General features: G+C 42.4%; 2 protein-coding genes across 2 annotated transcripts; both read left to right on the forward strand.

Annotated features, from left to right (window-relative positions):
* Positions 1-1,026: 1,026 nt before the first annotated feature.
* ube2s (ubiquitin-conjugating enzyme E2S) lies at positions 1,027-6,803 on the forward strand. The gene is made up of 4 exons (XM_085423131.1): positions 1,027-1,221; positions 2,835-2,982; positions 4,923-5,113; positions 5,200-6,803. The coding sequence occupies exons 1-4, from the start codon at positions 1,219-1,221 to the stop codon at positions 5,557-5,559; spliced, it is 702 nt and encodes a 233-aa protein (XP_085279257.1). The 5' UTR covers positions 1,027-1,218; the 3' UTR covers positions 5,560-6,803.
* Positions 6,804-8,879: 2,076 nt separating this feature from the next.
* shisa7a (shisa family member 7a) lies at positions 8,880-21,145 on the forward strand. Its single transcript, XM_085423132.1, has 6 exons — positions 8,880-9,441; positions 11,533-13,993; positions 15,564-15,718; positions 16,195-16,260; positions 16,549-16,734; positions 16,940-21,145. The coding sequence occupies exons 2-6, from the start codon at positions 13,242-13,244 to the stop codon at positions 17,890-17,892; spliced, it is 2,112 nt and encodes a 703-aa protein (XP_085279258.1). The 5' UTR covers positions 8,880-9,441; positions 11,533-13,241; the 3' UTR covers positions 17,893-21,145.
* The last annotated feature ends 780 nt before the right edge of the window (positions 21,146-21,925 follow it).

Genomic DNA, 21,925 nt, shown 5'->3' on the forward strand with positions numbered 1-21,925 from the left:
GGAAAATGTTGCCCAGTTTGTGAGTCTTGATTTCTGCTATAACATTAAACATGAAAGTACACATCCATCCTGCCTTGTCCCAGTGGTTAGGGCTACTGCTGGTGTTGTAATAGTGTGAGGATATTTTCTTGGCCAATTTTGGGTAACAACTGAGCCTACCTGTGATTATGTCCATCCCCTCATGACCACGGTGTGCATATTTTTTGATGGCTGCTTCCAACAGGATAATACACCATGTCACAAACCTCAAATCATCTCAAACTGGTGTCTTGAACAAGAAAATTAGTTTACTGTCCTCAAATGTCCTCCACAGCCAGTTTACCTCCAGTTTACCTCAGTCTAATAGAGCACCTTTGGGCTGTGGTGGAAAGGCATATTCACATCATGGATGTGCAGCCAACAAATCTGTTTCTACTGTGTGATGCTATCGTGTCAATCTGAACCAAAATTTCTGAGGAATGTTTCCAGCACCTTGTTGAATGTCATAAAGAATTAAAATAGTTCTGAAACCAAAAACGGCTCCAGAGCAGTACTAACAAGGCGTAGGTCACCTAAAAGAGGGTCTGATGAATAAATGTTGTGTTGTTATTTTTGGTGGTGTGTTGCTCAGGCACGTTTCTGTACTACACGAATACGAAAAAAAATGAGTGTAATTTAATCCAGTTATTGTTATTGCCAATTAGAGTGAACTTAATTAACCAACATTAAAATAAATCTATCATACAACGTAACAAAAGTGACCCCGCTTATCAAGTTAAGTATTTATCTATTGAATAAATTAGGCTGGCTGGTTTAAACAGTAGGCGTTTCTTAATTTTGGTGTTCAATGTAGCTGGTGCTGATCTTTCAGTATCGATTAGATTTGTGAGTTTTTCAAATGGACCTATCGCTGGCGTGTATCAGATGTACTTTTCACTCTATGTGGCTGATAGGGCTTTTTGATGTGACGCAGCTCTATCGATGCATTTCGATTGGTCTGTCTCTTCTGACGTTTCACACCACTGTGCCGGTCATTGGTCTGTGCTTTAAGGTTCAATTGAGGATCGTATTTTTGTTCCTGTGTCAACGTAGAGAAGAAAAGAAGAACGGCGATCATCAGCCAGTCGGCTAAGTTTTCATCGAATATAGTTTTTCACTCCTCTAAGCTCTATTAGAAACGGTTCTTTATATCTGACACCAGCCAGACACCCACCACCCAAGCAGAGCTCCTTTTTGAAGATGGTAAGATCAACCTCTTAGCTAACAGCTAATGGGAGACACTGCTAGCTCTAACCGATTTTAGCTGTCGATTTTTTTTCTTTCGATTTTTATGGGCGGTTGTGTCTATTTGTTGAAAGTTAATGCGTTTATTAAAGTCTTCAGATGTATATTGGTGTAATTAATAAGTACCTTTATACACAATAGAAACTATTACCACTAAACCAAAAGCTTCTTTAACACGAAATCTAATCGAGGCATTTGCTAGGCTAGGTATGCTAACGGTAACATAAAGTTAACATTGCCCGTCGACTGTTTAACTGGTATTAATTATCTACTGCTGTGCCTTTAAAGCATACTTCAAGTTGATCAAGTTATAACTCATCTGACTTCTCTGAGGATGCTTAACGTGGTGCGGGGACCGCTGGCTCGATGATGAAACCGTAGCTCCCCCAGAGGAGCTCCAGCTCATGTTCATTACGTAAATACGTGTTAAAATTAGGAAGATAATGACTGGCAAGCGCAGATTACAGAGAAAAGCTTGTGTAAAATGACAGCAGATCCGCAGCGGAAAATGTAGATGGTCTCAGGTGGTGCCGATGATAGATTTTTTTTTTCTTCTGCCATATGGCCGATCGACACATTATTAAAATGTGTGGAACGAAATCATCAAAGCCATACAAAAAAATATGTTTTAGTGTGTAATGAGTCGATACCTACCTACATAATAAACATTTTGATAATATGTTAAATTTACTTCACTCACACTCGCTGTATATTAAAGAAAAGGTGTCCAGTGTGCTAACAGACCAACATGTTGAGGCAGTGTCATATTTATTTGTTAGTCAAAGTTTAGGAAAGTAAACACGTGGTTGTAAAATGTGTACATCTACAGAGACAAAGGTTTTTGCAGCAAGCCAAAAACGAAGTGTGAAATAAATATTTGAGTAGACTGAAATACAAAAAAAAAAGTGAAAATCAGAATGTAGAGGAAATAGCCTTAGGTTTAGCCACTTTGGTTGTCAACATAAACTGCCTAATGCTGAAACTAAATATTTTCAAAGATTAAAAATGAACTAAAATGAGCGAACCCATTCTGGAAATTAAATGAATGCTTAGAAATAAAAAGTCAAAACATGTGAAAAATATAAACTAGTGGGCTTTTTTTTAAAGTCCCAAAGTCAGCTGAAATAACACTGAATAATATGGGACAGTTGTTGCTATAGAAAAGGAAAATAAATTTACATTGTACAAACTATCACATAACAAATGGGGAGGGGGGGGATGTAATGAAATGTGCTTCATTTTTTTTCTGGACTTCTTGATGTCAAAACTGCATAATTTGTTTAAGTCTAGTTCTCAGCATTAGTAACATGTCCCAGTGTCCTACACAAAGATATTCTTTTCTTTTTTTCTGAATCTGGTGATCCTATATTTGTTGATTTTTTTTCTTTTTTTTTTTTTTTTCTTTCTCTTCTCTTTTTCAGCTGCTTTGGCTTACATGCTTTAAATGTAAAACTTTATCTTAACAGTACCCGAGGTGAAGTTACAGCCTTCATTTTTCCTCATTCTTAGTAAGAGTACAGCTTGGTCATTCCTGTTAGTGCTGTGGCTAAACTATTGTTATGTCTCTCCAGAACTCCAATGTGGAGAATTTGCCCCCTCATGTTCTTCGCTTGGTCTACAAAGAAGTTTCAGCTTTAGCAGCAGATCCACCCGAGGGCATTAAGATTTATCCCAGCGAAGAAGACATAACAGAGCTTCACACAGCAATAGAGGGACCAGGTAAGGATTATGATATAGTGTCATCACTTCACACTTAGAGCAGGACCGACACAACTCTTGGGAGTAAACTCACCAAGTGAGTATTTGCAGTATGGTCTTTTCATAATTTAGGGCTTTAGATTTGCAAAAGTTTCTTTAAGATCTCTAGTTTGAACCAGATTTGTTGAGTTTGTCCTGACTCAAAATATTTTATCATAGAAGATCAGTACAGAGCATTTCGTATTTCATTAAATAGACAAATTGTCAGAGACTGATGAGTAAAATAAACTTAATGAAATCCATACTAATTGTATTACTTCTGTCCTTGAATAACTAATGTGGAAATTTATTTTCAAAACCAGCGATAAAATATCCTAGTTTAGTCACCTTGCAGCTTGTATTTTCAAGGGTTTTTTGTGTATTCTTAAATATATTATCTCTCAGGGTTTTTCCTGCATGCAAACATTTCTAGGTTTCTAACAAAAATATTTTAGCCCATTTTCTTTTTAGGCTGTATTTTATTTCCTTCAACATTACATGCATTCTTGTTTTTGAAAATGTCCAGAAATAAATTCAGATTTCTGTTAAGTAAGGTGACAGACACTCGCCGCCTTCACTGTGTGCCAGTCAGTTGTGCCAGTGTGTTATAGTCATTAATCAAAGGGTCACCAGTGTCCAGGAAAAACCCCGAGTTCTGCGTCATGTTCGCAGCAAACTGTGCATTTACAGTGTGTTAGTTACTTCACCACTTCACATCCAGAAAAACAGCTTCAAACAATAATATTTAAAGGCTGAGAGTTTCTTATTGATAGCCAACTTTGTATTATCAGCTCAAGGTAATAACATGACTGGTGATGACTGAGCTGAGTCAGCCGTCTGCTCCATGATTTTTAGGTATTATTGAAGCTTAAATGGAAGCCATCAGCTTTGATGGAATCTTTTACTATCTGTACATAATTTAGTCTTTGTGCTGTTAATTTGTAGAATAATAAATCCTCAAGGCCTGTTTTACATTTCTATTCCCCCCTTCGTGGAGCTTTCAAAATTTATGCTGTTGTGTAATCACTTAAATTATGGGTTTTGTGGGTGTTGTTAATATCATGAGACACATAAGTCACTTTAAACTATCATGATATCTTGCCACTATGCACTCATTGCTTCAGACGTTATTTTTAAGTAGGTCTTGAAGAGCCAGACACTTGTCCACATTTTCTACTCCTCCACAGAGCTCCGTCGCGGCATCAGTTTCATTTATTGGGCACTGACATTTATATCTGATTTCAGATCAGGTAATTCATTATGTTAAAGCAGCAGTACAGTGTGTTTCATAATGTCAAATTTTTGTTGTTGCTACTTGGCATACCTGGTTAAAAGCTGAAGCGTACACAGACAGATGGTGATGATGGTCAAACAAGAAATATCAGATCAAATATCAGATTATTTCATTGGAAACTGATAGAAGTTAAATGCAGGAAATTGACTTAAGAGCAAGTGACAAGGATTTGAAATGGCCTCGTAAACTTCCTTACTCTTCTCTCGCGAAAGAATATTGTGTTTATTTCACTTTGTTACCACTGATGACAGGATAATATTAGATTATTTTTGTACACAAATCTCCTGTTCCCTAAAAAGTCTCCTCGCTTTAAGAAACCTGTCTAACAGATGGTAAGATTAAATCTTCGATGCTGGCACAGTTTTCATTCTGGAACCTTTTATTTTTTTTAAAACCAAGACTAGGTGTCAAGGAAAAGTGTCAGGTGGTATTTCTTCGGCTTTGAAATATTTGCTGTTATGTGACAGATTTGAAATGATAGTTAATGTGCTCTGTGACTGACTGACTTGTATGCGCTGAATGTGTTGTCAGAGGACTCGGTTGCAGCTCTGTGACCCTCTTTTTCTGGATGAAGTTTGGCAGAGTCAGGACATAATGTTCATGTGATGAATTCTTTATACTTCAACAGAGGGAACTCCATTTGCTGGTGGCATTTTCCGAATGCGTCTGGTCCTCGGGAAGGACTTCCCTGCGGTTCCACCCAAAGGGTATTTCCTGACCAAGATTTTTCACCCCAACGTGGGTCATAAGGGAGAGATCTGTGTCAACGTGCTGAAGAGGGACTGGAAGGCAGAACTCGGCCTCAAACATGTCTTACTGGTAAGAAGGATGATCTGTGTGTTTGTTTCAGTATCGCTTGTGTTGAGGCCACTAATTTCACATCTCTTTCCTTCACTTTCCTACAGACAATCAAGTGTCTTCTAATCCATCCGAACCCAGAATCGGCTCTGAACGAAGAGGCCGGCCGCTTGCTGTTAGAGGACTATGCTGAGTACGAGTCCCGGGCCCGCCTGCTCACAGAGATCCACGCCATGGGCGGCACTTCTGGGGCACCTCAGGATCCTAATGACGGCCCCCAGCCAAAGAAGCATGCAGGTGACCCGATGAAGAGAGCGGGACCCAGTGCGGCGTCTGTGCCAGCAGCTTTGGGTAATGGAGCCAATGGAGCCAGCACCACCACCAGCAATAGCAACAGTAGTAGTAGCACTAATAATGTAGCAGGGAAGAAGAAAGCAGATAAAAAGCGTGCGTTGAGGCGACTTTAATACCTCCATAGAAATTCTCAGTGGGTGTGTGTGTGTGCGCGCGTGTGTTTGTGTGAATGTGGGAGAGTAAATTTAAATATTGAAGTATACTGATGATGTTTTTGTTCCCTTTGACTCTTTATACCCTGAAAATCCAGACTTCTCACTTTGTACTTATACCTTATTCTTTGTCTTTCCATCACTCTGTCTTGTCCAGTTGGTGTCACGGGTTTAATTCTTCCCATACCTGAAGACGGTGACAAATTGTTGCTTTTCTGAAATGAAAGAATACACTTTCAGTCTAAAAAAACAAACAAAAAAAAACATCATGCCATCAGTTGTGATTTTCCTTTGGCCTACTGTGAATGAATGATACTTAATGCGATTCACTGTGCAAACCACGGCCTCTGATGTCTGTCCATTAATGAGATATAGCTCCTGTCGTCTCAGACTTAATAGCAGCCATTTTTTTTTTTTTAAAGCATTTCTTGGTAAAAGCAACTGTGATGGTACTGTGTACTGCACAGCCTGACTCATTGTCGAGTCTGAACCACGATGCTACCTTAAAGTCAGGTTTTTAAATTCAGCTCAAAGGAAATGATGGAAGAAGGCGCTAAAATTATGCAACGTCCAAATTGTATTCTTCGTTTTGTGATCCAATTTAGGTAAAGGTGTAAAGGTATGGATTGTTTCAAGTAAAGGAAGTCTGCTGTTTTTTGTTTTGTTTTTCTGACTTTTTAAAACTGTTTCACTGACCAGTATTTTCAAAAGCTGTTTTTAATCGACACGTCCATATTCAGCTGTCTTGTGGTTGTGTGTGAAGATGTAGCTCAGTGGCTGTAAGGGAACAGGGTAGATGGCATGCGCATGCCACCTCAACTGTTCTCTGTATTTAGGCATACTGTGGTGTGACTCGCTTCAACTACCCCTGCCTCCTAACAAAAGCAGCATGTCCTCTCAGATGCACCGCACGCCGACCAGCCGCGTGGAGTACCAGAGATGACAAGTGCCTAGTTTGAACCAACTTGCCCCTCCATCCGTGGCAACTGCAGGGTTTCTCGGGCAAATTTTCTTTCCGTTCTTAAATGCATGCGGGGCCTACATTTCCCAAGGAAACACACTGAAGCGCTGTTTTAATTTGGATGGAAAAGGTGCCTCTGAAACTCCTGTTACTGTGCACACTGTCTGGCTGGATATCTTGTGTCCATTTTAAATTATTTAAATTAATAAAATGTTGAAATACCAGAAGTGAAATGGAAAATCAACTCCTGTTTGTGTTTTTTCTTTGGTCCTCTTCTGTCAAGCGATGTTGAAATTAATGCTAAGAACAAATGCAAATGAGGCTTTTCTAGTGACGCGTATTAGCACATTTTGTTTAGTGGTCTCCTGTTCTGCAGTGATGGAATAACCATTATGAGGAAAAACGAGTAATTGCATCCACCCCAGCAAACCAGTGAGTTGAAGTGCACCCGATAGAGCGTCTTTGGGCCATCTAATGAAGGGCTCCACTGGCCTCTGCTGCCAACATGCAGCAGCCCACCCACCTGTGTAGAAATAGCAGCCTGCCATGCAGGTAATTATCAGACCCTTCTTAGACACCTGGGGCTCCGTGTAACCCTTTACACCTTCCTCAAGACCCGTTTTGGAAGTGCTTACCTCCTTCAACACCTGGTATAAACATCCATGCAGTGAAAACCCACACCGTGCTATTAATCATAAACACAGTTTCACTGAAGATTTTGACGTGTGTGAGATATAAGATAGAACTTTATTAATCCCTCGGGTGGGTTCCTCTGGGAAATTCGACTTCCAAAAAAAAGCACAGCAACGACCGAAGTTACAGTTACAGAATTGTTATATATATATATATACACACACACACACACATATATAAATACAGAGACAAATATAAATAAAATATACAAAGGGGATAAATAGAATAAATAGGAATAAAAAATAAAAATACAAGTGAATTGCACATTTCAAGTATTGAGGTCTATTGAACCATTGACTATTAACAAAAGTATTGCACAAAAGGTATTGCACAGTGAGGTGAAGAGGCACTACAGCTTAGTTGTTCCCCCCTCCTTTGTCCTCCTGTTTCCCCTCCCTCTCCCCTCCAGAGAGGAGTTAAACAGTCTGATGGCGTGTGGGACAAAGGAGTTTTTAAGTCTGTTAGTTCTTGTCTTGGGGAGAAGCAACCTGTCACTGAACAGACTCTTCTGATTGTTTATGGCCGTGTGCAGAGGATGCCTGGCATTGTCCATAATGTCCAGCAGTTTCTTTAATGTCCTTTTCTCTGCCACTGTCACCAGAGTGTCCAGCTTCATGCCGACCACAGAGCCAGCCTTCCTGATCAGTTTCTCCAGCCTGGATGAGTCCTCCTTTGCTGTGCTGCTCCCCCAGCACACCACAGCATAGAAAAGTACTCCAGCAACCACCATATGTAGTCTGGGTCAGATGTAATATGAATGCATGCTGGTGTTTCTGTCACATAAGTGCGTGACTCATCCTGTAGGCCTGATGTGCAGTCAGTGATTTCATTTATTTGGAGGATAATCGTCGGGGGATCAACCCTAAACCCGGTTTCATTCATGCGTGGTGGTGATCTCAGAGGATCGCGAGGTTTGTAAGACGGCGCAAACACTTGCAAACCTACCGTTACCTCTCATCCAACTATCCTCTTTTTCTTCTCTGGATTTCCACCTGCCCGGCTCGTCCTACACTCACAGAAATCAAGACTTGTCAGTGTAGGTTTGAGTCTAATTGACAGTTTCGTTCACGCTTCAGTGTTAAGGCTTTTGCGCCAATCCTCTCCCCTTCCCCGTTTTCATCGCTTTCATAATTGCCACCAACATAATGACACAGTTGCTGTGGCAACCATGTCTGTGTCTCTCTTCTCTCTCTCTCTCTTTCTCTCTCACACACACGTACACAAACACACTTTGGATCTTCCCCTCACTTTACCGGCTGCTTTAAATTTTGCAAGTTTTCTTCCGTTTTTTCGGAGAGGCTTTTATACATTCTTTTTTTCATTCGTTATATTTTTTTTTACTTCTTCGGGAAGAACATCAGTCAAATCCCTGGTCGACATTTTTTTCCCCGTTTATGTTTATTTATTATTTTTATCAGAGCCAGTAAAACGTATGCAGGCCTTCAGGGGCGCGCAACTAAAGATGGAAATTAAATGGAGGAGAGTAAAGATGAACGCCACCAGTTGAATGGGCCTATTGACCATCAGCGCCGAGCGGAGCGCGGAGTCTCATCAGCGCCTGTCTGACCGGCCAATCACAGCGTCCCCCCCCCACTGGTGGACCTCCGTGAGGCCAGTCGCAGTTTAGGCGGTGTAACCTATAGGCTATCGCGTGGAGACGATTAACTGAACCAGTCTTAGTCAGTTTCTAGATGGAGAAAGTGAGCCTGGCGGATATTTTGTTGGTGAAAAGCTTCACATTTTTGCGCACCTGACATGCGAATCCGGCTACTTTGCGTGCTGTCCGGGATAGTTACTCTGCAGGCTAACTTGTGCCGCACACCAGGCGGAAATTTCCGACGTAGTGTGTAGATGAAGTGCTTTGTCACATGTATCAGAAAATCTCAGAACATCTCGTTGTTCACCGACTCTCTCTCCCCTCCTCTCCCGCTCGCGCCCCCCCCCCCCCCCCCCCTCGTCTTTCCGCCGTCATGATGGATTATCAATAGCCTGATGGAGACACAACAAGCGCGATCGAGATTTGCTGCACTTCTAAAACACACGGGCAATTAAAATAAGTGGCGCATCCAGCAACAGTTCACCATCTTCTGCTACAATAACAGGCTGCCATCTGAGAAACCGCTGAGATACAGTGCGCAGGCTCTTCCAGCGCTCCTCTTCAGCATCAAACCCCCCAGAGCAGCGCACAGGTAAGGCACGACATTATGCACCTTTTATTAATACAACGCCAATTACGGAATTGCAATCAAAGCTGATTGATAAGTGCTCTGTGTGTTTGTGCGTGCATGAAAATTGAGTTTGGCATCAGTTTAGACGCATCCGCTGACCTGGAGGCTGTCAAACAAAAACATTTGAATGAAATCTGCGCCACACAAAACATCTGCGGGCTTTATTCCGCGAACACCTCTTTTCCCCCACCTCTTAATCACTTTAATCGACAAGTGGCAGCAAACTGCGACATTATAACCATATTGGTATTAAGAACACTGATATCACACGCACACACCGACTCATCCAGCCGGACTACACACACACCGGCACGGATACACCCACGCACTCTTAGCCTACTGATAGATGCAAGTCATGTCCATAACCCGCATGCTTGTTTGTTGCAAGTTGCAACTTATTAACACAATGAAGGATGTAGTGTAGTCTGAGGAGTCTGTCCACATCCGTTCGTCTGATGCAAAGTAAATGCGCAGCATATATTCGCCGGTGAGACCAAAAGCAGCCGCTGCTCCGCGCGGCTTTCGCTGCAATTAGACGTCTTTTTGCGCACACGCAACACACGACTTGTTTGCGCGATTTCTCCCCCCTCCCCCTAAAGGATTCACACCACAGTGCGTTTTGCAACAGCACGTCTAGAGGAAAAAAAGGGGCCATTTTGTTTGATTTTTTTCAACAAACACCTGTTGAAATGATTGCATGCCCAGCCGTTTGCACAGCTCCTGCAGTGAAAGAGGCCCCAAGGTTCGTTTGCTTTGACACACTGACAAATCTAGGAATTTGGAGTTGTAAGTGATTGAGTTGTCCTCCCTCCTGTGGCCATGCAAGTCAGGGCTGCTTCCTCACACATGTGAATGTGTGCCTTTCACCCCTTTGGTACAGTTCTTCCTCTCTCCCTCCCTCTCTGCTGCATTGCTTCAGCACCACACTATACAGACATCTAGAGGACCAGATTTATGAATAATAGCAGGGGGGGATTGTTTTTGTTTTTTTGCCATGGATCAGTCTTCTGTAGTTTAAATACATTCAGGGTGAAAATTTCAATGTTGGGCATCTGCATATGCACGTTTAGCAGGAGCGGTTTAAGGATTTGGTCAAAAAATCCTCATGAAGTGGAATGATTGAGAGCAGAGCACAGACATTACGGTGACGGGAGAGTTGGGCAGCGTTGGCGGATGACGGTGCGAGGCATCAGGTGTCATCGTGTTGAGAAGGAGACGTGCAGATGTGACTTTGAAATCTGGTTTGGCTAATGGGTGTAGATTGGATTCTACCTCCCTTCTCTTTCACTGCCTCTTTCACTCACACACAGACAGAGCTGCAGTGCTATTCTGAGAGAGTTAGCTGCCTCAACCCACGCACAGAATCTGAGAAAGAGAGAAAGGCAGAAAGAGGAAAAGGAGGGGAGCAAGAGGAATAAAGGAGAGAGGCAGAGACCGACTACGAGGGGGTTTACAGAATGCCAGCTTTATTCTCTCACATGCATGCATGTACACACTCGCACAGTAAAGGGTTTCTTTACTGTTTCACATTCTTTCCCTCTTACTCTTCCAACAGCGGTTGATTTGCAGTTCTGATTAGCACTTCTCTTCTCCTCTTGCGTGTGGCATGGACTGTGTTTGCAGATCTGTTTGGTGGTGCTGTTTGTGTGATGTGTTGTATTGGTAAGTGCTGGGAGAAATGTACTTGATTCTGTGCCACCCACACACCGCCCTCCCACTCATGGTCGTCTCTGCATCTATACCTCTGGCTCTTCCCGCTCGCCACAGTCTCTTTGCTCATTTAAATCCCTACCCAGCATTTATCCCTCTGCTCCCGTTCTCTATCACTGGCTTTTCAGGAGAGTGTTCCTCCTGCAACCAAACAGGCACACTAAAACACACGCACACACACTTGCAGCTTTCCACGATGCACATAGCGCATTTAATAAAAATAACTGTGGTGTGCGTGTGTGTACCCAAAATGATCACACACACTCACAAAGAGGGTCAGTAAGTGTGGAGAAGAGGTTGCAGAGCTGCTTTCTAATCTAATGTCTCTCATTTGTATTGCAGTGGACATTTGGCCAACGATTTTCCAGATTTGTCCGTACGTAAACCCGAAGACAGTTGTGGAAATCAAGCAGAACGCTTAGAAACGACAAGAAGGGGGGGGAAAAAATCACCCGGAGAACTCCTTTGGAACATTAGTCAGTGGGAGAGCTGCTGTGCTTCGTGTTTCTCATTTTTCCTCCACTGAACTCTCCTCACAAGGTTAGAGGAGCATGTAACTGAAACAAGTGGAGCCCTCGGTGATTTCAGCATTCTGTCTCCCCCATCTGTGCCTACATTCTCTGCTACAGATAGGGACATTTTGATAATTACATATAATTATAATTTCTGTGGGAGACAGATCTGCCTCTGTCTATTATTGCCAACACCTCCAACACAATAACTTCACACATTTACATATTTCTCCACAAAAGTGATATTCTTTCAACATCGGAGACAAATCAGGAATAATTTTACTTAGAGAGACATGTCACACGGAGAAGCAATGTGCCATTCACTTCATATCTAATTAGCGACACAGTTGAGTGACACGGGCAACATTTTGTGCCTACAAGCTGAAGGCAGAGCACTTAAAATCATGACATTTGCCTCATTTGTGCAATGTATTTTACAGGCTGGGAGTCGTTTCTTTGCTTTATGATTACTCCCAATTTTCAGTGCTTGCGGTCTTCTAGCACTTAACCAGAGCCATTCTCATTATCACCCACAGCCCAGTCACAGTAACGGTCCGTGCCAGGCGAGTACTGAGCACAATAATCCAGCCATAGAAAAGACTGAGATAAAGTACACAGTGTATCTATAGATGTGATGGGTGCCGAGAACAGGCTAACGTGGAGATAATGCGGTACTCTATAGAAACTAGGCCACACTAATGGACAGTATTTATCAGTGGTGCAGTCATTTATTTCCATTTAATTGTTTACTATGGCAAAAAGTGCCGAATATATAAAAACAAAATAGATTTAATATCTTTTTCCTTTTTTTTCCCCCCCAGAAAGGATTTGCTTACAGGTTAAACAAGTGCCATTTCTGAATGTACGTAGTGCCAGGCTGTAAAAGGAATGAAGAGAACAGATAAACTTGTTTACATTTAACAAAAAACTGGCCATAGTCTATTCTTTAAGTGCCATCAGCGCAGGAATGTACAGGAATGCCATATTCTATTAAAAATACTTGCTCCTAACTTTGTGGTTGCAAAGCGTAATTTCACCCCTGGTAGTAAATGAGATGTTTGTTCTTTTGTTCAGTAGGGCATGTAGGATGAGGCATTAAGGACTAAAAGCATGAAGATTGTTTTCAATCTGTGCTTTTTACAAAACTGCATCCATTTGAGTGTTCTCGAATCGAGAGGGGTTTTTAGAGGGCAAGAGATGAAGTCATTACACTTTCAGAGCTCCCTTCTAACAGGAAATTAAAAACATTTTAATACCATTATCACCAATTATTGAAACTTACAAAAACATTTTGATACTGTTTGTACAGTTTTTTTATTTTTATTGTTCCCGACCTTTTCTATTATTATAACACCTTATAAATACGAACAACACAAAAAATTTCAGATTTCATCAGCCAGCATTAGTGAATGAAACTCCAGTACCCAGTACATGCTGAATGCATCACATGCCAATTTAGTGGGTTAAACTGCAGAAGCGGATACACCGTTGCAACTGCATTGACTCAATAAAAAAAATAGATGTCTTAGTCATGTAAAAATGCCGCCCACCACCAATCTCCGAGTCCTCGCTGTCTCCCTCCTCTCCCTCCTCACTGCCCCTCTTGCTACCGTCGTGGAGGCCTCTCCGTCCCCACCTCCTCAGCACCTAGACCGATCAGGGAGACCGTTCACAGAGGAGCCCGACACTGGTTCCAGCTCCTCGCTCATACTCCTCGCCATCCAGGCCAACCTCAGGCCAGCTGCTCTCCAAGGAAGGACAAAAACTCCAGAAACGCTCCCAGAAACCGCAGAGGAAGTTCTAGAGACTCCTCCGAGACCCCTGCCCCAGGTAATGTTCCCCAAGAATGTAACTTCAGCAGAGGCCCTCGCACCTCCTCTAGGTGCAGCCCAGGTGGCACCTGTAATGGATGTATGGGTGGATGGATGCAGAGGATATTACGATGTAATGGGACACTTTGACAGCGCTTTCAACTGTTCCAAGGACACATTCATCTATTGCTGCGGAACCTGCCACTACCGCTTCTGCTGTCCAGACCGAAGTCGCCAACTGGACCAGGACAACTGTAAAAACTACGACTCTCCGGACTGGGCCAAGCCACAGACGGAGCCCATGATTACACCAGATGACTTAGGTGACCCAGACTTTGATCCACTGAAGCAGCAGAGCCACAACACGGGCTTTGTCATCGGTGGCGTGGTTGTGTTTATGGTGGCTGTCGCAGTAGGCATCAAGGTGGTCTTCAACAAGGTGCAACAGGAAGCCAACCAAAGGGACCTGAACATGCCCAGGTGAGGCTTACACGTTTTTTTTTTTTTTTTTTAATTTCATCACACCTCATTGCTGAATTCAGTACTTCATTTTGATGTATGAATATTGTAATGAAATTAGGTTTTCAGGACTCCATAAATGGCCTACATTCATCATTCTGGGCCCAGAAAAATGTTATTAGTCATCAGCTGAAACATATTTGATCTTCATCGAGTGACTGCTGCGGAAATCGTGGCTGTTTTGATTTCCTCTTGGCTTTCTTATCTCATATATGGGCCGTCGTCTTGGCAATAAAGATGGGTCTTTTGGTGTTTTTACTAGTTGCATCAGTCATGGAAGATGACAGTTGTAGACCAAAACGAAGTGTTGGTTGATCCCCTCAGGGAAGCCCTGCATGTTATTTTGGTTTCACATTTTCCATATTTATTCATCATTGTACTTAAATTAACCGCACAGTTAACTGGTGATTATAACCGGTGTAAACCCTAATGTCCGACCACAAGATTAACATTCACATTTATGTATATTTAAGCATTCATCCTCACATAGATGGCTGATATGTTGCTTATTTGCAATCCAAAAACAGCATTCATGGGAGGAAGAATTTAGTGCTGTTAAGGTTCAAAATTGAGGAAGGAGAGTACAAACCACCCTTGGTCCAGAAGCTCTTGGTCAAACAATGATTTTAATGAACACACGTGTGGGAAGACAACTCTGTACGCAGACAGCAATTGATCTTCGACTTCCTCAAAGCATACACAGATTTTATACCGTCAGGGCTTGATTTACTGACGCCCCTTCATGCGTCACAGACAGGATATATACACATACGTCAAATCAAAACCACAACGACTTTTAACACAGTTTAAAAAGAACATCGTCTTCTATCTTCATGGCTGGCACTTCCTGTCTACCTTTCAGTTCTTGTCTTGTTCCTCTTTCTTGCCGAGACAACAAGGAACGGTTCCTCTTTTACCGAGACAATTTTGCAGTTACAGCCAGACATGACTAAACTCTTTCCTATAAATAAATCTAACTAATGTGTGTGTGTTGACCTCACTCAGCCTCTATGTCACCTCTCGCACTTCTGACCTTTTACCAGACCAGAGGCTCACTGAGACTATGTGTATGTCCTCTACTAAATAAATGTTTTAACCAAGAACCTCTACTAAAACCTTAATATAAAATGACCTGATATAAGTGTTTTGTAAGCATGTATTGCAATTCCTTCTATGTTCTAGTTTTCCCTCAGCATGTATCACCTGAACAGTCACGTCAGTGAAGCTTAAGACCTTTAAAGAACCTGAACATCAACTCAAATAAGCACAGATATGCAATATGTATAAAATAGTTATAACTGCACCTGGAATACAAAGTTAACATCATCATAAACATCTTAAGGCCATCTTAAAGCTATCTGTTACATTGCTAAAGCAATGATCATACTGCAGATTATATTATCAATGCAATGGTACTGATAATAATTATTTAACAATAACAGTAAAATAATTTCCCTGCTCCACAGTGCCTATACCCTGTTGCCATTTTTATCTCATGTTTCCTTTATTGCTTTTTTTATGGCATCTTTAGAGCTCTGGTGGACATGTTGCGGCACCAGTCGAGCCCAGTCCAGCAGGATGAGAGAAACAACAGCGTGGCTCTGGCTGTAGGAGATGGCCAGGGGACACTGGGGAGACCGCCGAAAAATCTCTACGCCCCCGGGCTGCCCAGCAAAGACAACAGATGTGAGAGTCTAGGGCTCGTAGCGCGTTAGTGAATAGCACGATCAGAGGTGCACTTTTGTAACAGCATCCTCTCTTTATGCAGAGGCACTTTGTGCTCGTCACGTCTGTAAATGGATGCAGCTTTTTTTTTCTGTGTTCCTCCATCAAGATGTCTTTATGAGAGAGAATAAATTAAGAATTTTCAGTAGTGATGTGCTAAAAAATGAATCTTTAACCTCGGTAATTTCTCTGCGAGGGCCATGGTCATTTATAAATGATTCTTTTGGGGTCCTCTGTGTCTCTAATTCTCCACTTCAATATTAAAGTAGTTAATTGCACAAGAATGTGGAGATGGGTGCTTATGTGATCATGTGAAAATGAATTGATTTAGGTAGATACGCACGTAAAGTTTCCTTATTCCTTTTAGTTGAAGACACCGCTCAACTGCCTGACATCCATTTTGTGAGCTGATTACTTCATGTTCTTTTCACTTACAGTGGGCAATTTGCAACACAATTTCATCCACTCATCAGGCTCCAGTCCCAAGCACACTGCAACTATCGGTAAGGCAGCTGATGAAAGCCGGGCTCCCATGTAAATTGCATGTAATCACTTGGATGCTTCATTTACTTCATTCAGCTTCGTTTGGAGCTCAAAAGTAGACTCATTCATTTCAACAATAATAATGATTATCATATTTTTGGTTGCTTGTGTTAGTGCTGAAAGCAAGTTCAAATCTGTCGCTTTCAGTGAATGTTAGAAGATTCACACTCTGCTATGTGCATCGCGCTATATCCAGAGGAGCAAATCTCATTTAACACACCGTCGTCTTCTCCCTTTGGTCTCTGCAGAACGCACACCTCGGATGAACAATGCTCAGCTGGCAGCTGGAGGCACCCTGCTCTCCAGTAAGCACAACAACACCAAATCGCAGCCTTCCTTCCACCACTCCCTGCACAACCTGGCCCAGCTGCCGCCCTCGTACGAGAGCGCCACCAAGCCTGAGCTCAACAGATACTCCTCACTCAAACGGCTCGGTGAGTATCGCGCTTTTCCAGGAATGAGACATGTTCCGTCTAAGCTGCGCTCCCCTTATGCTGCTTTTTCTGCAGCTGTTTCGTAAGTGCTGAAGCAGAGCGACACTCTTGACACGGGTGCTGTGAAATGCACGATGCATCATTATGTGCTCATGCTATTTACTGTGGTGATAAACAATTCAGAGAACTTTTGTTTGGCTTGCAGAGAAAGGTCTTGACGAGTACTCATCTGGGTACTGCACCACCAAGCGCCGGCCTCACACAGCCCAGCCGGCCCTGCAGTCGTCTCAGCACCACCTCCACTGGGGTGGAGACTACACCCTCAGCGGGCGAGGGACCCTCCCCAGACATGCGGCTCGGCCCTGGATCCCACCGCCACCTTCTGGCATGCCTGCTTCACCCACTCCCAATCCTTACCCTTTGGATCCCCCAGAGCCCCAGCACAACCCCAACTACGACACTCTCTCCAAGCCTCCGAGAAAAGTTAAGTCCACCGACCAGCTGCTCAACATGGGTGATGTCCCTGGAAACACCGGGACTCTGTCCCGGCTCTCCAAGAACCAGCAACACCAGTACTACAAAGCCATGGCTGCCTCCAATAAGAACTCCAACACGCAGACGCTCACCAGGAAGACCCAGGACAGACAGGACAGGCAGGACAGGCAGGAGAGACAGGAGAGACAGGAACGGCTGCTCATGTCCCCAGACCATTTGGAGGAGAGGATGGGCGTTGGTGGGATGGGTGTTGTAGATCCGTACGCCCACACGGGAAGCGGGATCGTCCCCACCCTGCCTCGCCAGCAGAAGGCCCAGTCCCAGCAGAACGTCTGTGCAACGCCTTCCCTCGACCGGCACCACATGATCAAGATGAACTCTCATCCCACGTCCGGACGGGAGCAGGAGAGGACCACGCCTATGACGGGGCACATGAGCGGGGGCATGGGCTGGGCTGGGGAGGGGCCCGGAACCGGAGTAGTCATGGGAACGGGAACACTAGGAGGCCACAGCGCCCGGAGGATGGCTTTCGCAGCAAAACGGCAGAACACAATTGAGCAGCTACATTTCATTCCCGGAGGGGGCGGTGGGGGGTCAGCAGGGAGCGGGGGAGGAGGCAGTCAGGGGATCAGGACGGGGAGTAAAAATGAGGTGACGGTGTGAGGTCAGTGCCTAATGTAGAGTTTAGATTAAAGGGACAGGAATATATCACCCTTCTGCATTTAACTATTAGACATTCAGCTACAAGAAATACAACTAGAAGTATAAAGTATTGTAACAGTATAATGTGTTTAGGCTATTCAAATTAGTGTTATCTTGTAATTAAATAGCTTAAATATGACTTACTTATAAAAACTAAAAATTAGGTAGGGGACATCTGTTCCAGTTATGTGATAGCCTACATCAGCCATATTTTGTATCTGAATTTGCCGCATTGCCATATACAGAGGTGCCATTACTTGTAGAAGGACTGACTGGGAGGGTGAAATAAAACCGACAGAAATGCCGTTCATACTTTAGTTTTTATATATTTTTTTCAAAAAGTACTCAGGAGCCATATTAGATAGGAAACCAGATGATATTAATGAAAAAACAGGGTAAAGGAAGCGGAGGCCTGTGTGGAATATCCTGTCACAGAATTTCAAAGAACTGAGCCAACTACCTGGACTGCCACTCCGCTCGGTCCTCACCGACGAAGATTTATTAAACTGACTCTCAGATGAGGAGCCCGGTGGACCGGACGAGGCTGAATGATGAACTGTGCGCCTGTTGAACTCTTCTGCACCGACCTCGTGCTGACTTAGTGAGACAGAACTGATTTTTTCTTTCTTGCTTCCTGTATAACCTAGAGGACAAGACGGGCTCTGTTTCTGAGCGACACGCAGCAGTCTGACACAACGCCACCACCCGACAGGAACTGAGGACGTATCCACATTACTGATCTGATTCCATGGGTTGCCTACTTTTCCATGTGACCTTAGATTAAACCTCCAGAGGAACTCACAATCTCATTACTGTTACACTACGGGAGCGTAAGCTGATATAAGATTATGGGTGAGTTTTTCTCAATGTTTTCATCTATAGATCAGGACCTACCTGTTTGAAAAAAATAAAAACAACGGGCTACCAAATATTATAGAGCCATCAGTCACGGCGTTCCAAAAATTCTTGACATACACATACAAAATCAAGAGATAAAAGAACAGACGTATGTGTTCAGTTTACCAATAAAGAGGCAACTCGCTCTAACGAAGAGCAGAGGCTTCTCCACAGAGCACAAACGATAGACCATGACGCAGAGGTTGCACTTACACAACTGTCCTTACAAGCCATTTATGGAGATACAAAGAAAATCCCACACAGGAAGCTGGTCTGACAATCACCATTTAATTATTATCACCAGGTGACAAGTTATTAAAAAGTCAGCAACATTTTGTACAGACAGAAGGATTGGCTTCAGAGCAAGCCGAAACCCTCAGAGTCAAGAGCGAGGGCGACCTGAGGTCCTCTCCTGAGCGGCTCCAGTGTGCCATACAAGAGACTCGGATGGTTAGGAAGCCCTTCCCATCTTCAAGACAAAGACCTTGCTGTATCATAACGCACTTCAGCCAGTATGAAAAAAAAAAACAGAAACGGAAAAAAAAAAATCTTCATCAATAACAACGCTTTTCAATACTAAGGGCTATCCTATATACTGTAGTATGTGATATCTGTGGTCCATATAAAATGCTATCTCTTTCTATTGATTTTGTGTTGATATTGTCATGATGTATTAAGTATTAATGTGTACAAAAAAACAAGAGAAATTTAAGCACAGTTCAACGAGAATCAGAGACTAAACTTTGCACAAATCTAGCCCCTGATATTTGCACCAGATACAAGCACACTTTGTATCGTGTCCTCAAGGTTTACATTCTGTACAAGCACGGCTGAACGTGTGACCAATCAATGGAAGGTATTATACTGAGAGAGGATTTTCTTTTTTCTTTTGCTTTTTTTAAACAGAAATCGTCGGTAATAACGCCGATCAAAGAACGAACTTGCACCGGCTTTCTTTTCTTTTTTCTTTTTCTTTGTGTTCAGTCATGTGGAAAAGCTACAGAGATGAAATGCTGATAAACAGAAACACATTTGGACAATCTTCCTACACACAGTGCTAAATGTAGTTGTTATGAATATGATGGAGTGTTATTATTAATAATTATTATAACTGTTATGGTTATTATTAACAATTATCTTACGATGTGATGTTCTTTTACTTGGTGGGATTTAAGTGTTTATTGTTTTTAGATAACTAGCATTCTCGCGACTAGTTGGTTTTTCATACATCTGGTCATAAACTTGAGTTTTTAAGACATTCCAAATCTTGATGCATGCCAGCTCCATTTCATTGAGAGGCATTTTTACAGGATGCCTGGATTTTAGGGTCATTGATGCCTTTATGGCCATTTTTCCAGCTGTATGTACTGTGCCTAGACATCGGCCTTATGACTTCTTGATCTTAAGTGATTACTTAGGTTTCCACTCTGGTATTGAATAATCTGCAGCCTTCTAAACGTACGCGTAGATGACGGCGAGGGATAGATGAGTTTGGGATCGGCCAGAAGTGATTTTAACATCACACGCAGTCTGCTGTCTCCTCTGCGGCAGCCTGCCCCAGTAACTTAAAAATGGGTTGTACACGCTGAACCCATGATGCCATAATGTATGTATGTATCGAATGAATGTTTATTACACAGGTTGGAGACAAAACAGGCGTCTAATGGAAACCTGATTGCTTTGAGTGCAGTGTCTTTTTCAGGGAAATAGGACAGGTGACATACAGTAGTGTTAGACTTTTTTAATAGAGCCACAAAAGGTCTGTAGCAAAGTCTGTAATATCTCACAAGCCATATCCATCGAAGCTCATTATCACAATTTTATAAATGGTTAATCTAATTTGTGCAAGTATTGTATTTTGTATAGCTAGTACAATCAGAATATTTTAAGTGATCTCTTCGGCATTAATTTGAAGATTCAGAAAAATTCTGTGTTAGTATTTAATGATCTGTACAGTGCCAAACTCATAACATTTTGTTGTCTTTTTATCGTCACACCCTCCTAGATGGCCACAGGGGTTATTTACTTTTTTCACAGAGGAGAGCGAATAGACAGCCGAGTGAAGCTGAAAAGCTCCTTTTCAGAAGGAAATGAATGAATATGGTGTGTGTTTTTAGCCATTATGAATTCATTTAGAGTGCGGATTCTTTAATGGCCATCTGAAGCGGACAGGGACAGTGTCCAGTATTGGGGGAAAAAAAACAATTCATGGATTAATTTTGACGCCTATAAATTTCGAAACGACCCTTTTGTTATTGTTTAATGCATTGATCCCCTTGGATACGACAGTGACTTACAAAGAATTTGTATAATAAAGTTGGTGGGAAAAAAAACTGTGATTCTTTTCTTGCGTTAATGCTCGTCTTTTCAACTCTTCTGTCTGGGTGAATTCAGGACTTCACCTGCACCATACTTTAAAGTGCTTCCCAACTTTTTCTTTTGTCATTAAATCATAAGAAAAAAAAAAACTCCATTCCCAGTCATCTCAGCATGGGACATGTTAAAGATGAGCAGCATTCAGTTTCCTTGTAAATACATTAACACCGTAAACCGAGTTATCAGCATCGCACTTGGGTTTCAAATGATACTTTATTAATCCCCGAGGTAAACATTGTTCCTCTGCATTTCAAAGCACTTCATAATACCTACAAACACCCTCGAGTGCCTGTTTTCTCAAACCTATTTAAGACTTAGCAATATATCACATTGACGTGTGTGCTCACTGGGTGCACAATGAAATCATATCTAAGCCAAGGTGTGAATAATGAGCTCTGTAGTTTAGATAAACGAGCTACTTTTCAGTTGTTTTCAGAGCTCTTACCTGCACGAACGTCTTAATAGTGCAATATAAAAACAGTCTCCGACGATGAAAATGTCAAGTGTGTTATTATCATAAACAATATCTGCTCTGACATATTTACAGTATAATATTGCACTATATATTATATAACTGCGACAGATTATTGTTTCTCACGTAAAATCTGCATGTAACTAGTAACCTGATCAAATCTAGTGGAGTAGAAATAAAACACTGCTATGGAAGCTTGCTTCTGTCACTGAAGTGTATTTATTTATTGATTTGTAACAATCTGTGAGT

This window comes from Rhamphochromis longiceps, linkage group LG11 (genome assembly GCF_057381845.1).
Source record: "Rhamphochromis longiceps isolate RC_006_pf linkage group LG11, R_longiceps_female_GT1.1, whole genome shotgun sequence".
Taxonomy (NCBI): domain Eukaryota; kingdom Metazoa; phylum Chordata; class Actinopteri; order Cichliformes; family Cichlidae; genus Rhamphochromis; species Rhamphochromis longiceps.